This window comes from Geotrypetes seraphini, chromosome 7 (assembly GCF_902459505.1).
Source record: "Geotrypetes seraphini chromosome 7, aGeoSer1.1, whole genome shotgun sequence".
NCBI lineage: Eukaryota > Metazoa > Chordata > Amphibia > Gymnophiona > Dermophiidae > Geotrypetes > Geotrypetes seraphini.
In genome coordinates this window covers 93,592,811-93,613,797 of record NC_047090.1, presented here as the reverse complement: position 1 = coordinate 93,613,797, position 20,987 = coordinate 93,592,811, and the positions used below count along the sequence as shown (strand labels likewise).

Genomic DNA, 20,987 nt, shown 5'->3' with positions numbered 1-20,987 from the left:
TTTAAAACATTCTTCAGTACCCTCCTTATGTTGTTTTTCCTTAAATGCACTTTTACTTTCCTTAAAGACTGTAGTTCACCCCTCTTCCCTTTTGTATCGCTAATTACTTATGTACATATATTGTATGTTTATATGTACAAATTGTTTTATTTTGTCTCCCAATTTTAAATTGTAATATGCATTGAAGTATTTCATATTGCGTGTACAACAAACTTTTAATAAACTTGAAACTTAAATATACTGCCTTTTCTGGCTAACAGGTCCAGGCAGTGTACAATCTAACAAATAAGAAAATATTTGAAAGAGATTGCCAGTTTTGGATAGAAAAGCACAAACACACACAAAGCATATGAGCATAGAAGAATTTATCACAAACAGGCTCCTTGGCAGGCTTACTTAGCAGGGGTCCATGCCCTCAATGCTCAAACGTTGAAAAATATCTTTAAAAATGGAGGGGGGGGGGAGGGGAGGGAGAACATTCCAAAGCCTTAGAGTTGAGACAGGAATGGTGAAACTTACTAGAAGCCACAACAAATCAATTCTATGTTTGATCATATCTTCCTAGTATTAGCATCTTTTCATTGGCTTCCAATTGAAATGCAAATACAATTTAAAAATCTTAATATTGGTTTTCAAAGAGAATGTCCTACCTGGTGACGTTTGAACAGAAGTGGCGCTTCTGTAAGTCCATCCACGGAAACGAAGAGATCCCTGGAGAATATTGCGGAGAGTGCTAAAAGAAAGCCCAACAGGCACTGTAGCAGTCAGCCCCTTGTGTTATCGGGGGCCTTCCATCTGTGCATAAGAAACAAGCACCCTGATTGTACCCTCAGTGAGGGTCCTACCTGATGGCGTTTGAACAGGAGAAGTGGTGTTAGAAAGTGCCTGCCGCCGGTTTTCTGCTGGGCTGCTGCTGGACCTTGAGCATCTGCGCATGCTCAAGTCCTTCTGGATCTCTCCATCTCCGAGATTCTCATGAGATGCTCAAGGCCCAGCAGCAGCCCAGCAGAAAACTGGCGGCAGGCACTTTCTAACACTGGCGGCGCACGGGTATGGACAGGGCCGGTCAGTAAGGGGGGGGAGGGAGGAGGCGATCACAAAGGGAGGGAGCAGTGGCGGTGGCCTCAGGGAGGAGCAATACTTCCGGTTCCCGGGGTCAGATCGGGTGGGGATTTGCAAATCGAAGTCAATGCTCGGTTTGCAAGTTACAGTTTGCTCGAGGGATTTGCTCGTCTTGTAAAACACTCGCAAACCGAGGTTTGGCTGTATATATATTTTATCTAACCAAATATGCAAAGGCATTTTCATGAGCAGTGTTTGAGTGAAGCTGGGATCTATCTGGGCAACACAGGAATGGCCTCAGAGTAGGTGTAAATGCCTGCATCTCTTTTATAATGGCATATAATTACCTATGTTGTTTCACCTATTTTATAAAGATGTGTTTATGTGCCTTCCCTACATAGAGACCCTATTAAATAATTACCCTCCTTAGGTCTCCTATAAGCTATGTTTCAATGTTACTAAGCATTTTATTTATTTATTTTTAAAAGGATTTGGACGAATGAACATTGCTGCATAAGATGAGCAGCCTAATGATGATCACGTCATTGGGTGATGGCCACTGCTTAAACAATAGTCTCAAATTAGACACTGCAGCTTAACAAATTGCCACTTCATTTTAGGCTAAGCAGTAAGGAGTCACCACATAATTATAGTAGTTACCTTAATTTAAATCCTGCCTTCATGCACTATTTCTAGATGATGCTAAATGCAACCTACTATTCCTCCATTTAATTATTTTAAGGGAGCCTTAAAAAGTAATATTTAAAAAAATCATATTTTGTGATTAATCTATTCTTAGCTATTATTATTATTGGGGGGGGAGGGGAGAGAGAATACTCTTTCTAGGCCACTGTGCTTACTGTATATTAAAAGCCACTACTGCAGGCAGGGCCTCTTTTAGACAAGCTGGGGCCCAGGGCAGAAATTAAGGAGAGGGCTCCTGATCCCTCTCCTCTCTGCACCCTCCCCCCTGAAATCCCCACCTCCCATTACTAACACACATAACCCCCCCCCCCCCCCCCATTGCTACCACACAGACTTCTTTATACACAGATCTTTACCAAAGGATCACAAATAGAACTGGGAACCCCAAGACCCCAAGAAATTAAACTCAACAAGCCAGAAAAGGAGCTATCTCCAGTACAGAAGAGACTCACAAGGAGGCACCAGTGAGCTTCCTTCCCCAGAGCTGTAAGTATACGGTATGTTCAATGTTAGTGGTATCATTGTTGCTAAAATGCTAATAAAAATATACTATATAATCTAAGGTAATATAATATAAAATAAATATATATATTATACATTATCCATAAAAATATCAGGCTTGATTCTGTAAGTGGCACTTAACATGGCAGGCGCTTGCCGTGTGTCAATCACAGACAGGCACTGCTTTACAAAATCACAGCTAACAAGGACCCTAGGCACCGGAAATGTATGTATGTATTTATTCATTCAGTTTTTTAGCCCGTTCTCCCAAAGGAACTCAGAGCAGGTTGCAAATCAGGTACTCAAGCATTTTCCCTATCTATAGGTCAGGGTATTACAGACCTACATTTCCGGTGCCTACGGTCCTTGTAGAATCACAGCTAGTGGTGCCTAGTGATGCTGAAATTCAGCACTGCCCCTAAACATGCCCACTTCTGAGCTTTGGTATCACTAGACACCATGAATCCAGATGCCAATCCCCGGAGATTGCCTAGTGGTACCTAATTTTTGTGCGTTTTTGTGTTTAATGGCGCAATCAATTACTGTACATCCTGGATTAAAATAAACAAGGCTTTGATTCATACCGCTGGCTCTTGTGGATTGCTTATTGTCCATTCCCACTGCTTTTTCTGCTGTTCAGTATTTGTGGGATCTTGCTCTGTTGGACTCTTCTTGTGATGCAACCAATTATCACGCCACTTAAAACCAATTAAAACACTTATTAGGCGTGATCTAGGTGCCTTCCAGCCAGTGCCTAACTTTTGCAGAATCACACCCATCATGACTAACAAATGGCACCAGATTGTATATATGTTAACTCCACGATTGTACTGGTCTCCTGGCTTTGGGACACTGCAGGATGGGGGTAGCATGCTTGCTGGGATCTGAACTCTTCACTCATGAAATACAAGTGTGCTCTCTAACCATCAGGCTAACCCCTCACCTGTATAGCACTGCCTTTCATGCTAGTGAAGTCTGCTTCTCTGGGGAGGAAAGTGCAAAACTGTGATGGGGCTTGAATTCCCCACCCAATGATGACAAGGGCACACCTTCTAACCACCAGCCTAGCTAACTCCTCCTTTCCTGCAAAGCAATACCTCTCAGAGAAGTGAAGCCTTTTTCCCTGCAGAGGTGTGAAACCCAAGTAGCTCAGAGGAACAGTAGTAGACCAAAATATTGCATCACTCAACATATAATTCAACTCAGGAATCTATTGCCGGAGAATGTGGTGAAAGCAGTTAGCTTAGCAGAGTTTAAACAAGGTTTGGATAATAAGATGGCTTGGTGAAATCCAATGCTTATTCCTAGGATAAGCAGCAGGAAACCTGTTTTGCTCCTTGGGATTTTGCCACATACTTGTAACCTGGGCTTGATGGACCTGTGGTTGGTCCTAGTATGGCAATTCTTAAGTTCCTATGAGTTGAACCCCCATTGTGAAGGCAGGCCCTCTAACTATTGACTTACCACCAGTAAGTCACCATATCGCAATGTGTTGGGTAGTAGCACTGCTCCACGAGGAGGACAGTATGTTCATCTCAGATTGTATGGGTACTACCCTGCAAGATAGAGGTGGAGGCACGAGTAGGAATGTCATAGGTCAAGCACTTAGCACTCAATCTCTTTCCTCCCCCCATATCTCTCCATACAGGTGGAATACAAGGACCAGGACAAAACTGAGACTGATTAGAGATGGAAGGAGCTGGGGGAGGAAGGAAATTTTAATTACATTGTGTATATAAAAATAAAAGGGAGGAAAGAGGGAAGGGATAAAACAAGGAGACCATCTCATTGACCCTCTCCACCTCCATGCCAGCTACTAGGTGTTAATGTCTAAGCCCTAAACCCCAAAGCCCCTCCAAGTGTCTAATTATATCAACAGATGTAAAATGTGCCTGCTTTGAAAAAGATGAGTTAGAAAGGCTTTTGCTACAAAGGGAAGCAAATGTATTTCCAGCATAGATGGATATGCAGTATAGTATATCTACTGTCATGAATTTGAATGTTAGGATGTGATCAGTCTTTGGCTGTATGAATTCATTTTCCTTGTATGAAGTTTCTTGTTCTCTTTTCTCCCATGAATGTGAGCTATAATGGTTTCTTGTATAAGTGCTATTGTATGTACTTGTAGTCTTAAAATTAAAAAAACAAAACAAAACCCATGGTCAAATGTGTAGGTGATGGAGTACCTGACTGTAACCTATGCCTATTTCCCTCTTGTCTAGGTCAGGCACCAGTAGTAGCACCCCCTGGACCTGGCACAGGGACTGGCCCTCTTCCATATGAGGAAGAATAGGAAGAAAGAAAAGAGAATGCAGGAGAAGGAAGGGGAAGAGGAGATCTCCCCTGTCGTTATCCAGCCCCTTTCCCCCCATAAGTAGCCTGACCAGCCTGATGAGGAGCTTTTTAGGTCTGGAGCAGAGGCCTATGGCCTCCTGCATCCTCCACCACCCTCTTCAACACACAGAGCTGAGGCTCTGACAGCCCTGGAACTCAGAATGTATTGGAGAGGTTGGGTCATGCAGGAGGCCCTTGGTCACTAACTAATGGCGGCAGAAGAGTCTCTGGACAGGGTGGAGCATGGCACAGGGTGCATTTTAGCTGCTGTAGTTCATGCTCCATCCCAAGAACCAGACCCCTCCCACTGCCAGTAGTCTGACCCTCCTCCTGAGGCTGCTCCAGCTGCTGTTGGGGGCCACTTCCCCCTCCCCTCTCCCAACTCTAAACAGCACTTTTTAGTTCTGCCCTCCCCCATTTCCCACAGTGAGGCTTCCCCAAGTTCTTTATTGTGCCCTTTACTGTTCACCCCTGTTATATTTTATAGTTGTTGGTTGTTTTTTTTTTTTTAAGATTTTATAATTTTGAAAAAGGTGAGAGAATTAAAATGTTTACATTTGGTTATACGGGTGTCCTGTGTCTTTCTCTCAGGCTGCCAATCGTGGAAACCAACTTTTCATAATTATTGGGTGTGCTTAACCAAATGAAAATTGCAATTCCCTGGACAGGCGTTTGTTTAATATTGGAAGTTTTCAAGCACCCACAAAGCTGGCTCCTATGCTACGTTTTTATAGGCTTTTTGCGTGATGATCAAGATTGTTGAGTTTAATTATCAAAATCAAAATCTTGAAAATTGAAGCGGTAAAAGGCTGCAAGTTCATCAAGAGTGCCCAATACCTTTGCACTGGCTCTGCATGTGGAAACTGAGGCAGACTGAAGAAATATACCTGTCTCAGATGATTTTTCTCAGTGAGGATAATAGAAACATAGAAATATGATGGCAGATAAAGGTCAAAAGGCATCCAGTCTGCCCATCCACAACATCCATTCTCTCTTCCTCTCCCTAAGAGATCCCAGGTGCCTGTCCCATGCTGTCTTAAAATTAGACACAGTCTTGTTCTCCACCATCTCTACGGGAAGACTATTCCACGCATCTACCACCCTTTCTGTAAAAAAACCACTTCTTAATTTCATCCTATGCCCTCTCATTCCAGAGTTTTCCTTCATTTGAAAAAGATTCACCTCCTGTACATTAATGCTACAGAGATATTTAAAAGTCTCTGTCAAATCTCCTCTCTCCCACCTTTCTTCTAGAGTGTATATATTGAGTTCTCTAAGTCTGTCCCCAAACGTTTTATGACAAAAACCACAGTTTTGTAGCAGCCCTCTGGACCGACTCCATCTATCCAGAACTGCATACAATATTCTAAATGGGGCCTCACCAGAGACCAGGGACTATCCATTGTATGTTAAAATGTACAGCACTGCACACACCCTTCAGCACTATAAAAATAATAAATAGTAGTAGTAGTAGACTTATAATAAACTAAGCCAGATAGGTTATTGGGCTTGACCTTTCCAGGGCTCTCCTATTTTTTGTATAATTTAATCTATGAATAAAGATACAGATTATAATCGATAATATGCCACTGATTAAACATATGGTTGAAAGTATCAAAAGTTTAACAGTAAATGATTACAAACATATTACAAAGATATGCACAATCTTCAGAACTGGGGTGCTGCTAGAATAGAATTATATATTATACAATCTGAAATAAAATGCAAAATGCTCATCATCTCATATGAAATATTTTAGGCATTTATCTCCATGGCCTGCTGAAGATTTACTGCACATTTGTAATCAGAAATAGCCTCTTCTATGCATCCCATCTTGCCACGGACATCTGCTCTGAGTTTATATGTCAAAGCGTCATTTGGCTGTAGTTGCAGTACTGTTGAAAAGGAACAAAACAAACAATTAAAACATTAGGGTGATTTAACTTACAAATAACCTTATGCAATTAAACATGGATAATAATCTATTTCTGAAATATTTCATCAAAGTTAATGCAATAACCACCACATGTGTTACAAAAAGAAGTTATACAAATTCACGTTAATATGACAGCAGGAGACAGTGAGAACGAAAACAGTTAGCCAAACAGATAATTTCATTGGATGACATCTACCTACATTATCATTTGTTCAGTGCTAATGCATATGACAATGCAAGTTAGGTATACTGACAATGCTATGGTTGTTCTGCCCCATTTGGAAGGAAGCAGGTAATTGGTTAATGTAATAGGACACTGGGCTCCAACCTTTCTCATGTAAGGGCTGAAGTGTGAATACAAGAAAGTTCTGATACTACTCTAACCTGCTTGTTCAGACTGGGTATTAGACATTAAAAATGAATCCTTTTTTTTATTATTCATTTTTCAAACTACAAAAAGTGGATCATAGAAATTATACGATCTCATAAAATATACACTTGATTTTCTTCATATATTACTGTAAATACAGTATATCACTCTAAAATCATATATAATATCTAAAAATGAATACATTACACAATATATATAACAATTGCTATTAAAATTTTAAAGCCCACCCTTCTCAATATGAATTAGAATTATAATCAAAATATTGACAAATACATATAAATTATGCGATAAAGAAAATATAAAATTATACCCACCCACCCACCTCCCCTCCTAACAAATATTTTATTATGGGAAAATAATATCATTCATTACAGAATTCTGCTAATGGTCCCCAAATTTTCTGAAATTTATCAAAATAACCTCTTTGTGTTGCTAATGTACGCTCCATTTTATATATATGGCATACGGAATTCCACCAGAAGTTATAGTTTAATCTATAATTTAATGAATCCTAATATTGATTCTACAATTACACAGATATATTTTTTAAAAAACTCTCTTTATTTTGGATTGTTAACAGTAGCAAATTCCATAAATAAGGCACATTTAAGAGATTGTTTGCAGTTACTAAATCAAGAGAATAGCACTTCCAGTTCGCAGCTTTGCCCTTTGGGCTGGCTACAGCATCTCAGACCTTCACGAAGGTGATGATAATACTTGCAGCCCACCTGTGCAGAAAGGGAATTCAAGTTCATCCGTATCTGGATGATTAGCTTATCTGAATCTGAGGGACAAGTGGTTCAACAAATTGTCCAGTTGCTGCAGAAGTTCAGATGGATGGTCAACTTCCATAAGCGTCACCTAGTTCTGATGAAAGATTTGGAATATTTGGGGGGTCCATTTCGCCATGGGAGCAAAGTATTCCTACTGAATGCACGCAAGGAAAAATTTCTCCAACAGATCCAAGACTTTCAAAGCACGCTTGCTCCAACAGCCTGGCAGTACTTGCAGGTGCTAAGGTTGATGGTTGCAACTTTGGACAATGTACCCTGGGAAAGAGCCCACTTATACCCACTTCAAGAGGTGCTCCTGTCCTGTTGGTACCTGCAGAGGGATCCGCTGGATCAGAAGTAGAGAATGACACAGGAACAAATTTATCCCCGTCCTCGCAGGAGTTTAATTTCCATGTCCCGTTCCCACGAGTTTTGTCACTGTCACTGTCCCATTCCTGTAAGCTCTGCCTTAACTGCATAAGCCTTGAACACATGATTTTAAAGTGTTCGAGGATTGTGTAGATGAGGACAGAGCTTGCAAGAATGGGGCAGGGACAGGAAAAGAACTCACCGGGACGGAATGGGAAAATGAGTTCCTGCGGGGACGGGGAAAAATTTGTCCTCATATCAATCTCTAATCAGCAGCTTCCTTGGACAGTGGAGGTTCATCGCTGCCTAGCCTCATGGTTAAATCTTCTCTCCAGAGGAGTTCCCCTCCGTATCTTGGCATGGGTGATCCTGATGGTGGACACCAGCCTTTTTTCAGGTAGGAAGTGTAATGCAAGGGACACTTGGACCAGGGTTGATGGTCCCCTTCTTAGAAGAAGTGGTTGACCAATCACTTAACAGATTCACGCGATTCATCTGGCTCTCCTGAAATTCAAGAGTGCCCTTCAGAAAAAGGCAGTTCATGTCTACTTGGACAATGCAACGGCAGTAGCCTATGTCAATCACCAAGGGGGCATAAACAGTGAACCTCTACGCCTGGAAGCTCAAATGCTCTTTCAATGGGTGGAAACTCATCTTCTAGCGCTCTTAGCGGCACATGTAGCAGGAATGAACAATGTACAAGCAGACTTTCTCAGCTGGAAGACCCTGAATCCTCCCAGCCGCATTTCTGTTGGCTGCCACAAGTGGCGACTCCAGCACGATCAGTGACTCATACATGCAGTCCGCTGACCCGGAAGCCTTCCCTCTGATGCAAATGTCAGAGGGAAGGCTTCTGGGTCAGTGGACCATGTGGAGGAACCACTGATTGTGGCTTCGCGAAGACCAGCGGATCGCATGCAGAAGCCACCACTCGTGGCTGCCAACAGAAGTACAGCTGGAAGGAGGGAGCCGGCCAGAGGAGGTAAACACGGGAGGCATGAATTTGGGGCACGGAATGGAGGGGGATGATGAGGGGTGCATTGGAACACAGAAGGAAAGAGGAGGGTCACATTGGGACAGGAAGGGAGGAAGAAGGACTGCGTTGGCATAGGAAGGGAGAAGCAGGGTCATGTTGGGACACAGAAGGAAGGGAGGGGCACAAACTTCAGACAAAGGACGGAAGAAAGGAGGGAGAGAGCATAAACATGGGACACAGAATGAAGTGAGGGAGGGGAGCATGAACTTGGGACATAGGGTGGAAGAATGGAGGAAGTGAGGGAAAGAGATGCTGAGGTGGGGAGGGAATGGACAGGGAGAATTGTTGGGCATTTATGTCTGATCTGAGCGAGAGGGAAAGAGATGGTGCACATGGAAAAATGGAGAAAGCAGGTGAATTGTTTGGCATAGGGAGGGAGAAAAATATTGGACATGGTGGTGGGAGAGGCATAAGGAAGAGAGCGATGAGAGGGCAAAATGTTGGATGTGGTGGTGAAGAGGGAACAGTGGGACTGTTAAAGAACAAAAATAAGTGTAAACCTCCTATCTTTTCTTTCTATTTAAACTACAGTACTTTATTTTGAGGACTATTTCTTTAATGTTTAATGTTTTTATAAACTGTGTACTGTACAGAATCTTATTTACATACAAATTCAACTTAACAACGGTTTAAAAAGTGGAACTCATTCTTAACCCGGGGATTGCCTGTATGTGATGATCTTAAGGTAGCCAAACAGGTGATGGCGAAAGCTAGAAGAATGCTAAGGTGCATAGGGAGAGGTATGGCCAGTAGGACAAAGGCGTTATTGATGCCCCTGTATAAGACTCTGGTGAGACCTCATTTAGAATATTGTGTACAGTTCTGAAGACCACACCTTTAAAAAGATATAAACAGGATGGAGTTAGTCCAGAGGAAGGCTACTAAAATGGTGCATGGTCTTCGTCATAAGGCATATGGGGACAGACTTAACAATCTCAATATGTATACTTTGGAGGAAATACAAAATATAATAATGGCAATAGTAAATCTTCAGACCTCCACCAGATACAACTTAATCCAAACCACCACTGGAGAATCCACAATATTTTATACTATATGTTCTTTAACTTCTCACGGACCTCAGTGGTACCGTCTACATGCCACTAAACTTTGAGATCATGTAGAACACTGGCACCCCTAATCGTCATCGGTCCCTTGTATTTCATACTTTTTAGATATTTTTAAATTTTTTAAATATATATATATGTTTTATATCAGTACTTATCTTTTTGCTACGTGGGTGGGGGTAAGCACTCCAACGTAGGCTACGTTTCGCCCCATAGGGCTGTGTCAAGGAAATCCCCCTTAAATCAACCTGCTCATGCTCCCCGCGTTCAAATTAAAGACAGGAAAGGCAGGAGAGGAGAGATATGATAGAGACATTTAAATACCTACGTGGTGTAAATGCACATGAGTCGAGTCACTTTCATTTGAAAGGAAGCTCTGGAGTCAGAGGGCATAGGATGAAGTTAAGAGGTGATAGGCTCAGACGTAATCTAGGGAAATACATCTTTATAGAAAGGATGGTAGATGCATAGAATAGTCTCCCAGTAGAGGTGGTGGAGACAAAGACTGTGTCTAAATTTAAGAAAACATGGGACAGGCACGTGGGATCTGTTAGGGAGAGGAGATAGTGGATGCTGTGGATGGGCAGACTTGATAAGCAATTGTAAATGCAGCATATTTTTTTTCTTTTACATACTAAGACAAATCTACCATACCTTTAGAAAAGTCCTGGTCAGCTTGCGTGTACTGTTGTAGAGTGCTGTGCAGATTTGCCTTGTTGAAATATATAACAGCTGAAGTAGGAGAGACAGAAACTGCCTTCTCAAAATCTTTCATTGCTTCCTCGACATTCTGTAATAATGTGTTAGTAATCGCTCGATTCAAGAGTACAGATTCATTTTTTGGCTCAAGATTTAATGCCTTAGAATAATAGTCTCTAGCCTGTAAATTAAATGTAATAAAGTTAAGAACATATGAATAGCCTTACTGGGTCAGACCAATGGTCCATCAAGCACAATAGCCCGTTCTCACGGTGGCCAATCCAGGTCAATAGTACCTGGCCAAAACCCAAAGAGTAGCAACATTCCATGCTACCCAGTGGCTTCCCCCATGTCTTTCTCAATAATAGACTATGGACTTTTCCTCCAGGAAATTGACCAAACCTTTCTTAAAACCATTTTCAAGTTACAATGAACCTTGCAAATCCAGAATTTCTGTACTTAGGTCATGTTATTAAGAACACAATTATGGGTCCTGTTAATACTTTTTCTTTTGTGTCTCTATTCCAGAATATAAATGCCATACCAAGAGAATGACAGAATGTAGCAGCATTCAAAGGGTTAAGAGATTTCAGGGTGTTATGACTTTGCAGTTGAATTCATCACAGAAGAAACAAGCAGAAAACCAAATGCTCTTCCTCATTCATTTAGCTCCCTTTCCACAGTATCTTTCTGGAGTCTCCTATTTTAGCTGTTGGATATTGTGGAAATATTATGCCAGCGGTGATGATTGTTTAGCTGCTGTGCTGTATGCTTATGCTCCACTGTGTGGGTTTTTCCTGCCTTCACGTCTCAGCACTTCGTCAAAGAACATTTGGAATACTACATTTTCAGATAAGTGATGATATTGAAAGACAGTGTTACTTTATAATATAATTCCACTTATCTTGGAATTTTTAACCGAGGATGTGTCTGCTGGTCTCAAAGTGATGATTTTGAGATTGGCTTGTCTATGTGGGAAGTGTTTTGGAACCCCTATTAGACACTGAGGTCTTTTCTCCTTTTTCTCTATGTATTGTAGGTAGTACTGAATAATATTGGATGTTGTTTTTGGATATTCAGTTTCAGAATTTACATCTGCAGTCTATATTTTACACTGTTCAGGAAGCAATGCATTTGCTTTTACATAAGAACATAAGAAGTGCCTCTGCTGGTCAGACCAGAGGTCCATCATGCCCAGCAGTTCGCTCGCGCGGCAGCCCAACAGGTCCAGGACCTGTGTAGTAGTCCTCTATCTATACCCCTCTATCCCCTTTTCCTTCAGAAAACTGTCCAATTCCTTCTTGAACCCTAATACCGTACTCTGTCCTATCACGCCCTCTGGATGCACATTCCAGGTGTCCACCACCCGTTGGGTGAAGAAAAACTTCATAGCATTGGTTTTGAATCTGTCCCCTTCCAACTTTTCCGAATGCCCTCTCGTTCTTGTGCAGAGTCTGGCATCTTAGGGTTTTGTTTGTCTATATTAGGACTTTTAATTTGTGATCCTGTATTTGCATAGGGTTTATCTGTGTTCTACACTTGTGACCAAGGCCAGGTGTTCTGATAAGAATGAATGTCATGAAGTGTTATTGGTGTCACGGCCCCATGTAGGAAGATATTTGTCAGCAGTTTGTCTGGATTTTGTAAGGCCCTAAGCTTGGGGCCTCATCTGGAGTAGAGAGTTGCAAGGGGACAGAAATCCCACCCATCCCCGCCAGGATCCTCTCCGTCTCCACCCATCCCCGCAAGGAATTATCTCCATCCCCGCCTGTCCCCATAAAAAGCAGCAATTACTTCTGACAGGATCATCAATTCCACAGTTTCTTTTGTGTTTGCGCTGCTGTTTACCTTGTGGAATCTATTTGGTGGAACCCTTTTTTTTGTTTTCTGTTCAGGTAATTAACTTATAAACCTCCTCTTTTACTAAGGCTGACGTGTCCATTATATTATATGGATGAAACCTGCTTCCAAAGCCTTCCATCCCCGTGGGAGTCCCGTTGGCTAGAGGGGGGGGGGGGGTCCCTGTGGGAGTCCCGTGGGCCAGAGGGGGTCCCCGTGGGAGTCCTGTGGGTTAGGGGGGGATTCCCGCGGGATTTCCGTGATCCCCGTTCCCATGCAGACCTCTAGTCTGGAGCGCCTCTGCGCATATGCAGACATTGATGTGATAATATCACAGGCATGCATGCATGAGCTTGAAGGAGGCCCTCTACTAGTTGTGGCCCAGAGTTCAGGGAAGGAGACACAAGGTTCAAGCAGGGGTGGGGCTGGGGGTGGAGCATGGCTGGGGAAGAACTGAGTGGGGCCATGTGTCTTCCTTTTTTTAGAGGAAATCTGGTAACCAAGCCTAGAGAAGTAGCCTAGAGAAGGACTTAGATGGATAAGATGGTACTGATGGATAAGATGATGAAGCCGTCGGCACAGTGCGCAGAGACCTCAAAGAAGGCGAACAGAATGCTAGGTATTATCAAGAAAGGTATTACAACCAGAACGAAGGATGTTATCCTGCCGTTATATCGGGCGATGGTGCGCCTGCATCTGGAGTACTGCGTCCAGTACTGGTCGCCGTACATTAAGAAGGATATGGCAATACTCGAGAGGTTTCAGAAAAGAGCGACACGATTGATAAAAGGTATGGAAAACCTTTCATATGCTGAAAGATTAGAGAAACTGGGGCTCTTTTCCCTGGAGAAGTGGAGGCTTAGAGGGGACATGATAGAGACGTACAAGATCGTGAAGGGCATAGAGAAAGTGAATAGGGACAGATTCTTAAAACTCTCGAAAACTACAAGAACGAGAAGGCATTCAGAAAAATTAAGAGGGGACAGATTCAGAACCAATGCTAGGATGTTCTTCTTCACCCAAACGGTGGTGGACACCTGGAATGCGCTTCCAGAGGGTGTGATAGGACAAAGTACGCTATTTGGTTTCAAGAAGGGATTAGATGATTTCCTGAAGGAAAAGGGGATTGAAGGGTATAGATAATTACTGTACAGGTCCTGGACCTGATGGGCCAGGACCTGATGGCTGCGTGAGTGGACTGCTGGGCACGATGGACCTCTGATTTGACCCAGCAGAGGCATTTCTTATGTTCTTATGTTAACCCTAAGCCGGGGTGCCCAAAAGGTCGATCGTGATCGACCAGTCAATTGCAGAGGCAACGCGAGTCGATCGCAGAGACCATCCCGGGCTCTGTGATAGAATCACGTTGCCTTTGCGTACTCCCTATTCCCTGATGCCACAACAGGTCAGCAGTGACTACAGAAGCGCCGGGCAAGCCAGCCTGCCCCTCCCTCGACGTCAATTCTGACGTAAGAGAGGAAGTTCCAGGCCAGCCAATTGCTACCTGGCTGGCCCAAAACTTCCTCTCCGAAGGCAAACAGAATTGACATCGGGGGGACGGCTGCTGGCCTGTTGCGGCGTCAGGAAATAGGGAGAACTCGGCAGCAACGGCGGTGGTGGTTTGAGGGCCTGTTCCCAGACGTCAGCAGTGGCTTGGGGGCCTATTTCCAGCGTCAGTCCCGGTGGTGGCTTGGGGAGAAAGAAAGGGGATACAGAAAGACAAGGAGGTAGAACGGGGAGACAGGCAAAACAGGGAGACAGAAAGGGGGGTAGGAAGACAGAAAGAATGAAGGGGGGCATGGAGACAGAAAGAAAGTGGGGCAGGGAGACAGAAATAAAGGGAGGCAGGGAGTAAGAAAGAAAATGGGGCAGGAAGTCAGAAAGAAAGACAGACAGAGATAAAGAAAGGGGAGGGGGCAGGGAGAGAGGAAGGAAAAGGAGGAGAGAATCGAGTGTGGCAGGTGGCAGGCAGGGAGAGAGGAAGAAAATGTTGGACTCATGGAAGGACAGAGATGTTGGTTGGGGAATGGAATGAGGTCTGGAGGAGATGAAGCATGCAGGAGGCAGAAAGAAGGGAAGAAATGATGCACAGTCAGAAGAAGAAAGTGCAACCAGAGACTCATGAAATCACCAGACAACAAAGGTAGGAAAAATGATTTTATTTTCAATTTAGTGATCAAAATGTGTCCGTGAATTTATATCTGCTGTCTATATTTTGCACTATGGCCCCCTTTTACTAAACCACAGTAGCGGATTTTAGCGCAGGTAACCTAGAAGTGTCAAGAGCAGTGCGGAGTATTCAGCATAGCTCCCTTTGCTAAAAACTGCTATTGCAGTTTAGTAAAAATGGAGGGGGTATATTTGTCTATTTTTGTATAGTTGTTACTGAGGTGACATTGCATATTTTAAAGTCATCTGCCTTGACCTCTTTGAACCCCCCCCAATATAAGAACATAAGAAACGCCTTTACCGAATCAGACCTTTCGTCCATCTAGTCCGGTGACCCGCACACGCGGAGGCCAAGCCAGGTGTTCCCCGATGAAGACCTTATTTACCCATATTCCTCAATGTGATTTGCAAGAAGGTGTGCATCCAACTTGCCCTTGAAACCCAGAATGGTGGTCTCCATCACAACCTCCTCCAGGAGAGCATTCCAAGCGTCCACCCCTCGCTGTGTGAAACAGAACTTCCTGGTATTTGTCCTGGGCTTGTCGCCTCTCAACTTCAGTCCATGATCTCTTGTCCGATTCACATTTGACTACGTGAATAACGATGCTTCTTGCTCTATTTTGTCGAATCCTTTTATTATTTTAAAAGTCTATCATATCCCCTCGCAGTCTTCTCTTCTCAAGGGTGAATAAGCCCAGTTTTCTGAGGCGTTCTTTGTAGCTCAAATTTTCCATACCTTTTACTAGCTTCGTGGCTCGCCTCTGCACCCTCTCCAGCAGGGTCACATCCTTCTTTAGGTAGGGAGACCAGTACTGGACACAGTACTCCAGGTGTGGTCTGACGTCCGCTGATCTACTCGTGATTCCCTTCTTTATCATGCCCAACATCCTGTTTGCCTTCTTCGCCGCCGATGTGCACTGCGCCGACGGCTTCAGGGTCCTGTCAATCAGTATCCCCAGGTCCTTTTCTTGTTCGCTCTTGCCCAATGTCACACCTAACATTTTATATTCATGTTCCTTGTTTTTCCTTCCCAGGAGCATCACTTTGCATTTTTCTATATTAAACTTCATCTGCCACTTTTCCGCCCATTTCTCTAGCTGGTTCAAATCTCTTTGGAGTTCTTCGATGTCCATTAGTGACCCAACTGTCCGACATAGTTTCATGTCATCTGCAAACTTGATTATATTACTTGTTGTTTCCTCTTCCAGGTCATTTATGAAGATATTGAATAAAATGGGCCTAAGAACCGAGCCTGGGGCACACCGCTTGTCACCATTTCCCAGTCCGAGAACTTCCCATTTATGCTTACCCTCTGCAATCTGTCCTCCAGCCATCTGCCTATCCATCTTAGTATGTCCCCCCTCTATTCCATGGCTTTCTAGTTTCCTCATAAGCCTTGCGTGTGGGACCTTGTCGAATGCTTTCTGAAAGTCCAAGTATATTATGTCCACCGGGTCTCCTCTATCGATTTGTTTGTTCACCTTCTCAAAAAATTGAAGCAAGTTTGTCAGACATGACTTCCTCTTCCTGAAGCCGTGTTGACTGGCTCTCATCAGATTATGATTATCCAGATGTTGCACTATACTATCCTTGATTAGTGTTTCTACCATCTTCCCAGGAACTGACGTAAGACTCACAGGTCTATAGTTGCCTGGTTCTCCTCTCGATCCTTTTTTGAAAATTGGGATGACATTTGCTATCTTCCAGTCGTCTGGTATTTGGCCAGTTCTGATTGACAAATTAGCAAGGGATTGTAATAGCTCTCCTATTTCTACCTTAAGTTCCTTTAGCACTCTCGGGTGAATTCCATCTGGTCCAGGGGACTTGTCACTTTTTAGTTTGTCGATCTGATTGTATATCATATCCAAGTCCACATTCACTGTGGTAAGGCTATCCTCATCTTCTCCCTTGAATACTTTCTCTGCTTCGGGCAGTAATGCAGTGTCCTCCTTGGTAAAGACAGACGCGAAGAATGAATTTAGCCTATCAGCATTCTGTTTGTCGTCCTTAATGCACCCTTTTCTTCTTTGGTCATCGAGAGGGCCCACTGCCTCCTTAGCTGGTTTTTTCCCTTTTATGTATCTAAATAAGGGTTTGAAGTTTTTGGCTTCTTGCGCTATCTTTTCCTCATAGACTTGTTTGGCGTCTCTTACCGCCTTGTGACACTTCTTCTGGTCGACCTTGTGACTGTTCCAGGCCTCCGTTGTTTGTTCGCGTTTCCATTTTTTGAATGAGTTCCTCTTTTCCCTTACCGCATCCTTCACCCCTTTAGTTAACCAAGCTGGTTAATTCTGGTTAACTCTGGTTTTCTCTGCGTACAGTGTGCTTCGTGTTTTTCAAAATTTTATTGTTGATAGATCATTTTGACTTGGTCATTTTAAAAGTAGCTCGCAAGCCAAAAAAGTGTGGGCAACCCTGCCCTAAGCATTAGGAGGGTGCAAACAGGACAACTGCCCTGGGCCCCCCCTGCTAAAGGGGGCTCTTAGCATATCTGAAGCTGAAGAAAATAGAGCCTGCTGGTAGGCATTGGGGCCTGCTCCCAAATTTATGTCCTTTAATGAGGTTTCAATGTAGAATTTTTATTTGAAAAACATTACTGAAAATATTCATCCTTAAGCAAAGGCTCAGAAAAATACTGAACCTGTCTTTTGTATCTAACCTGATTTGTGCTGTACTGCATATATTTTCTATTGCAAAAGCTTTGTCCAGTTTATAATTATGTAGTAAATGAATGCAAAGAAAAAAAAATCAATACATTTAAAATGTGATTTTTTACATAAAATATTAAGGCATTCTTTTACTAAACCGTGGTAGAGATTTCTAGCCTGGCCCAGGGCACTAAATGCTCTGCCTCCCATAGGAATTATAGGAGCATAGGAGCAGCGTTGGAGCATTTAGCGCACCGGGCCAAAGTAGAAACCTGTAATGCAGCTTAGTAAAAAGATGTTGGGGGGAGAGGAGGGGGGAAACATTAAGAATGGATTCCACCATCTTCCAGTTTCCATCCAGTACTTTCACATTAGGTAAGTCAAAATAACAACTTTTTAACCTTCAAATCACTATAGAATTTTTTTTTATTATGTAATTGCTCCACCTAATGGTGTAAAGGTGTATTCTCATGCTCACTATAAATTAACATGAAATATCAGGCAGGGTCCAGAGAAGAGCGACAAAAATGATAAAAGGTATGGAAAACCTTTCATACGCAGACAGGTTGGGAAGGCTGGGGCTCTTCTCCCTTGAAAAGAGGAGACTCAGAGGAGACATGATAGAGACTTTCAAGATCATGAAGGGCATAGAGAGGGTGGAAAGGGACAGATTCTTCAGATTATTGGGAACCACAAGCACAAGGGGGCACTCAGAGAAGCTGAAAGGGGACAATTTTAGAACCAATGCTAGGAAGTTCTTTTTTACACAGAGGGTGGTGGACACCTGGAATGCGCTTCCGGAGGTTGTGATAGGACAGAGTACACTACGGGGGTTCAAGGACGGATTGGACAAATTCCTGAAAGATAGGGGGGATTGAAGGATACAGATAGAGGTAGAAATAGGTTTTAGACAGAGTATGGAAAGAAGGATAAAAGGGATTAGAGAAGGATCACATTACAGGTCATGGGCCTGATGGGCCGCTGCGAGTGCGGACTGCTGGGCACAATGGACCTCGGGTCTGATCCAGTGGAGGCAACTTCTTATGTTCTTATGTTCTGTCATCTATCGTCTAGTTCAGTTGTATCTATTTGTTTGTATAAGTATATTTGGCTCATATCTTTTTAAGCTGTTGCTCAAGGCAAGTTACATCCAGGTACAGTAGATATTTTCCTGATCCTGTAAGGATCATAATCTAAGTTTGTACCTAAAGTAACAGATGGTAAAGGGATTTGATTAACATCACAAGGAGCCACCATGGCCCATTAGTAAATCAGTTCACATCAATACTACTTACTACACCTGATCAATAACTCATCTTGTGCTTAGATTTGGAAAAGCTAATAAATCCAAAATCCAAATTCATGCTCCAGAGAGCTAAAACAGTTCTTAAGAGCATACTGTGATACAGTTAGCAGAAGAAGGGGTGATGTGGAAGAATGAATTGGTTTTGGACTGAAATCAACTTTCAAACAAAAATACTGATGCATGCATGCATGCATCACTAGAAGATATCTAGAAAATCTCTGCATTCCAAGAGCTGGAGATCCAGGAAAGAGGGTGAAAATAGAGCTCCTACTAGTTATGGCCAGCTGACCAGCATCTGTAATACAAGCACTTTAAAAAGCTAGTTGTCACAGTCTGGGAAAGAAAATTTCATCTGCTGCTGAAGCTACATAACTTGGAGAATGAAAGAAACGTTCAATGGGTGAAGGGCAAAAGAAGTTAAACCTATCTCTTCTGAGAAAGGCCTGCTATAGCCAGAGCTACTAGTCACATAACAGATATTCCATATAGAGAATGATACGGTGACAGAATTCATCACCGTTCTCATCCCTGTGGATAACTGTGGGAAACCATCCCTATGTCATTCTTTAAGGAGAGAGGGAACAATCAGAATGGGCACAACCACTGACCCCCTCGAGCCTTGCATTGAAGAATGCTGGTGTAGGACTGAGGTTGAGATAGACACTAAAGAATGACACTAAAGAATGGTTTCCTGTGGTTATCTGTGGGGAAGAGAATGGCGATGAATTCTGTAACCATGCCATTCTCTAATTCCATATAAGGGACTATGAAGAATGACTTTTTTTTTTTTTTTTTTTTAGAACCAGAACAAAACTGCACTAGTGCTTTCACAAACAATAGACAATAGACAAGACAGGAGCTGTCTGGAGTTCTGTGATATCACTATTGTCATTACAGTAGAGTAAAACATAAGCTCTTGCCCATTCACATATTTGGAAAACATTGGCTTGATTACTTTCCACCCTATTTAGTCCAACAGTGTTTTTAGCCTGCATTGCCAAGGGTCAAGGCTTTATCTGAAGCAAGGGTAGCTCATACTATTAGTATAGGCTTTTATTTGTGTTGATTATTGTTATACTATAAGGCCTAGAACTGCCCCTTTTCAATGTATTCCTCATTGAAATTCATCATCCTCTGCTGTCTATATTGAAGAAACTGTTAGATTGATCCCTGCCTTGGTGCTGTTCCACTCAGTCAGTGCTATTCTCGACAAACTCTTCTTGATTCACCTAGAAGAGGCTACTTCGAGGAGTCTGATTCTGATTTTTCAAACCACTCAGACCAAGATCTGCCAGACCTTTTGGCTGAGGAGTCCTATGGCATACCTTCTGATCCTTCTCTTCCACTTCAAAGTCATAAGTCTTCGCCAGAATGCATATTCTTCACTGGCTTTGTACATCAGATGGCACAGGCCATACTTTTCAAAATGGAGACAGAGGAATTACCTAGCTCTGAACTTTTTGAGCTCCTTAATTATAACTGTCCTCCAAAGGATGAAGGATGCTCTCTTAAAGAACTAGGCGACGCCCCCATCATTAACTCTTAATAATATATTGCTACACTACTCAAAGATGAGGTTTTGCAAAAGATATATAAACACATAATGTGATCCATTTGAATGACCTTAATTTATTACTGTGTAAATTTTGGTAGCAAATATCCTGAAACTCATAATCCATGAAAAGGAATCAATAAAAGATGTCATTATGTCTCCATAATAAGATAATGGATATTTATCCATACCTGTGAGAACTGTCTGTTATTGAAGTACATATTTGCTGCATTGAAATAAGCCAAAGGATAGCCAGGGTTAAGCATAATGGCTGCTTGATAGTCCTTCATAGCATTAGATAGGTGGCCCATGAACTGGTTTATGATGCCACGATTTGTGAGCAGCTCTGCTGTGGTTATGAGCTGAAAAGAAAAATAAAGACTCTACATATAATAAGGGAAAACTAGAAAACAGAGATATTCAGAGAAGGTCATTTTCTTAGAATAGGGATTCCCAAACTGTAAAATTTGGAAAGATGTTACCCTTGAAGCAAGTTTTTTTTTTACATTTCCATGCTGTTCCTGTACCCAGAACAGATCTGGCCCACGAAACCAGAACTGCTACTTACAAGTTTCTCAAATTTATTTAAAAATTTGATTA

At 42.6% G+C, this 20,987-nt stretch overlaps 1 protein-coding gene across 5 annotated transcripts in view; it reads right to left on the bottom strand.

Annotated features, from left to right (window-relative positions):
• Positions 1-6,207: 6,207 nt before the first annotated feature.
• The window catches only part of TTC6 (tetratricopeptide repeat domain 6), a 302,423-nt gene continuing 287,643 nt past the window's right edge, over positions 6,208-20,987 (bottom strand). For 4 of the 5 annotated variants that reach the window (XM_033953436.1, XM_033953437.1, XM_033953439.1 and 1 more), the window contains 3 exons: positions 20,579-20,749; positions 10,829-11,054; positions 6,208-6,497 (listed from right to left, as the gene is read on the bottom strand). In XM_033953436.1, coding sequence (XP_033809327.1) covers positions 6,358-6,497; positions 10,829-11,054; positions 20,579-20,749 — 537 coding nt within the window. In that variant the 3' untranslated portion in view covers positions 6,208-6,357. The remainder of the gene's footprint in view (positions 6,498-10,828; positions 11,055-20,578; positions 20,750-20,987) is intronic. The other variant, XM_033953440.1, reaches the window with a different exon arrangement.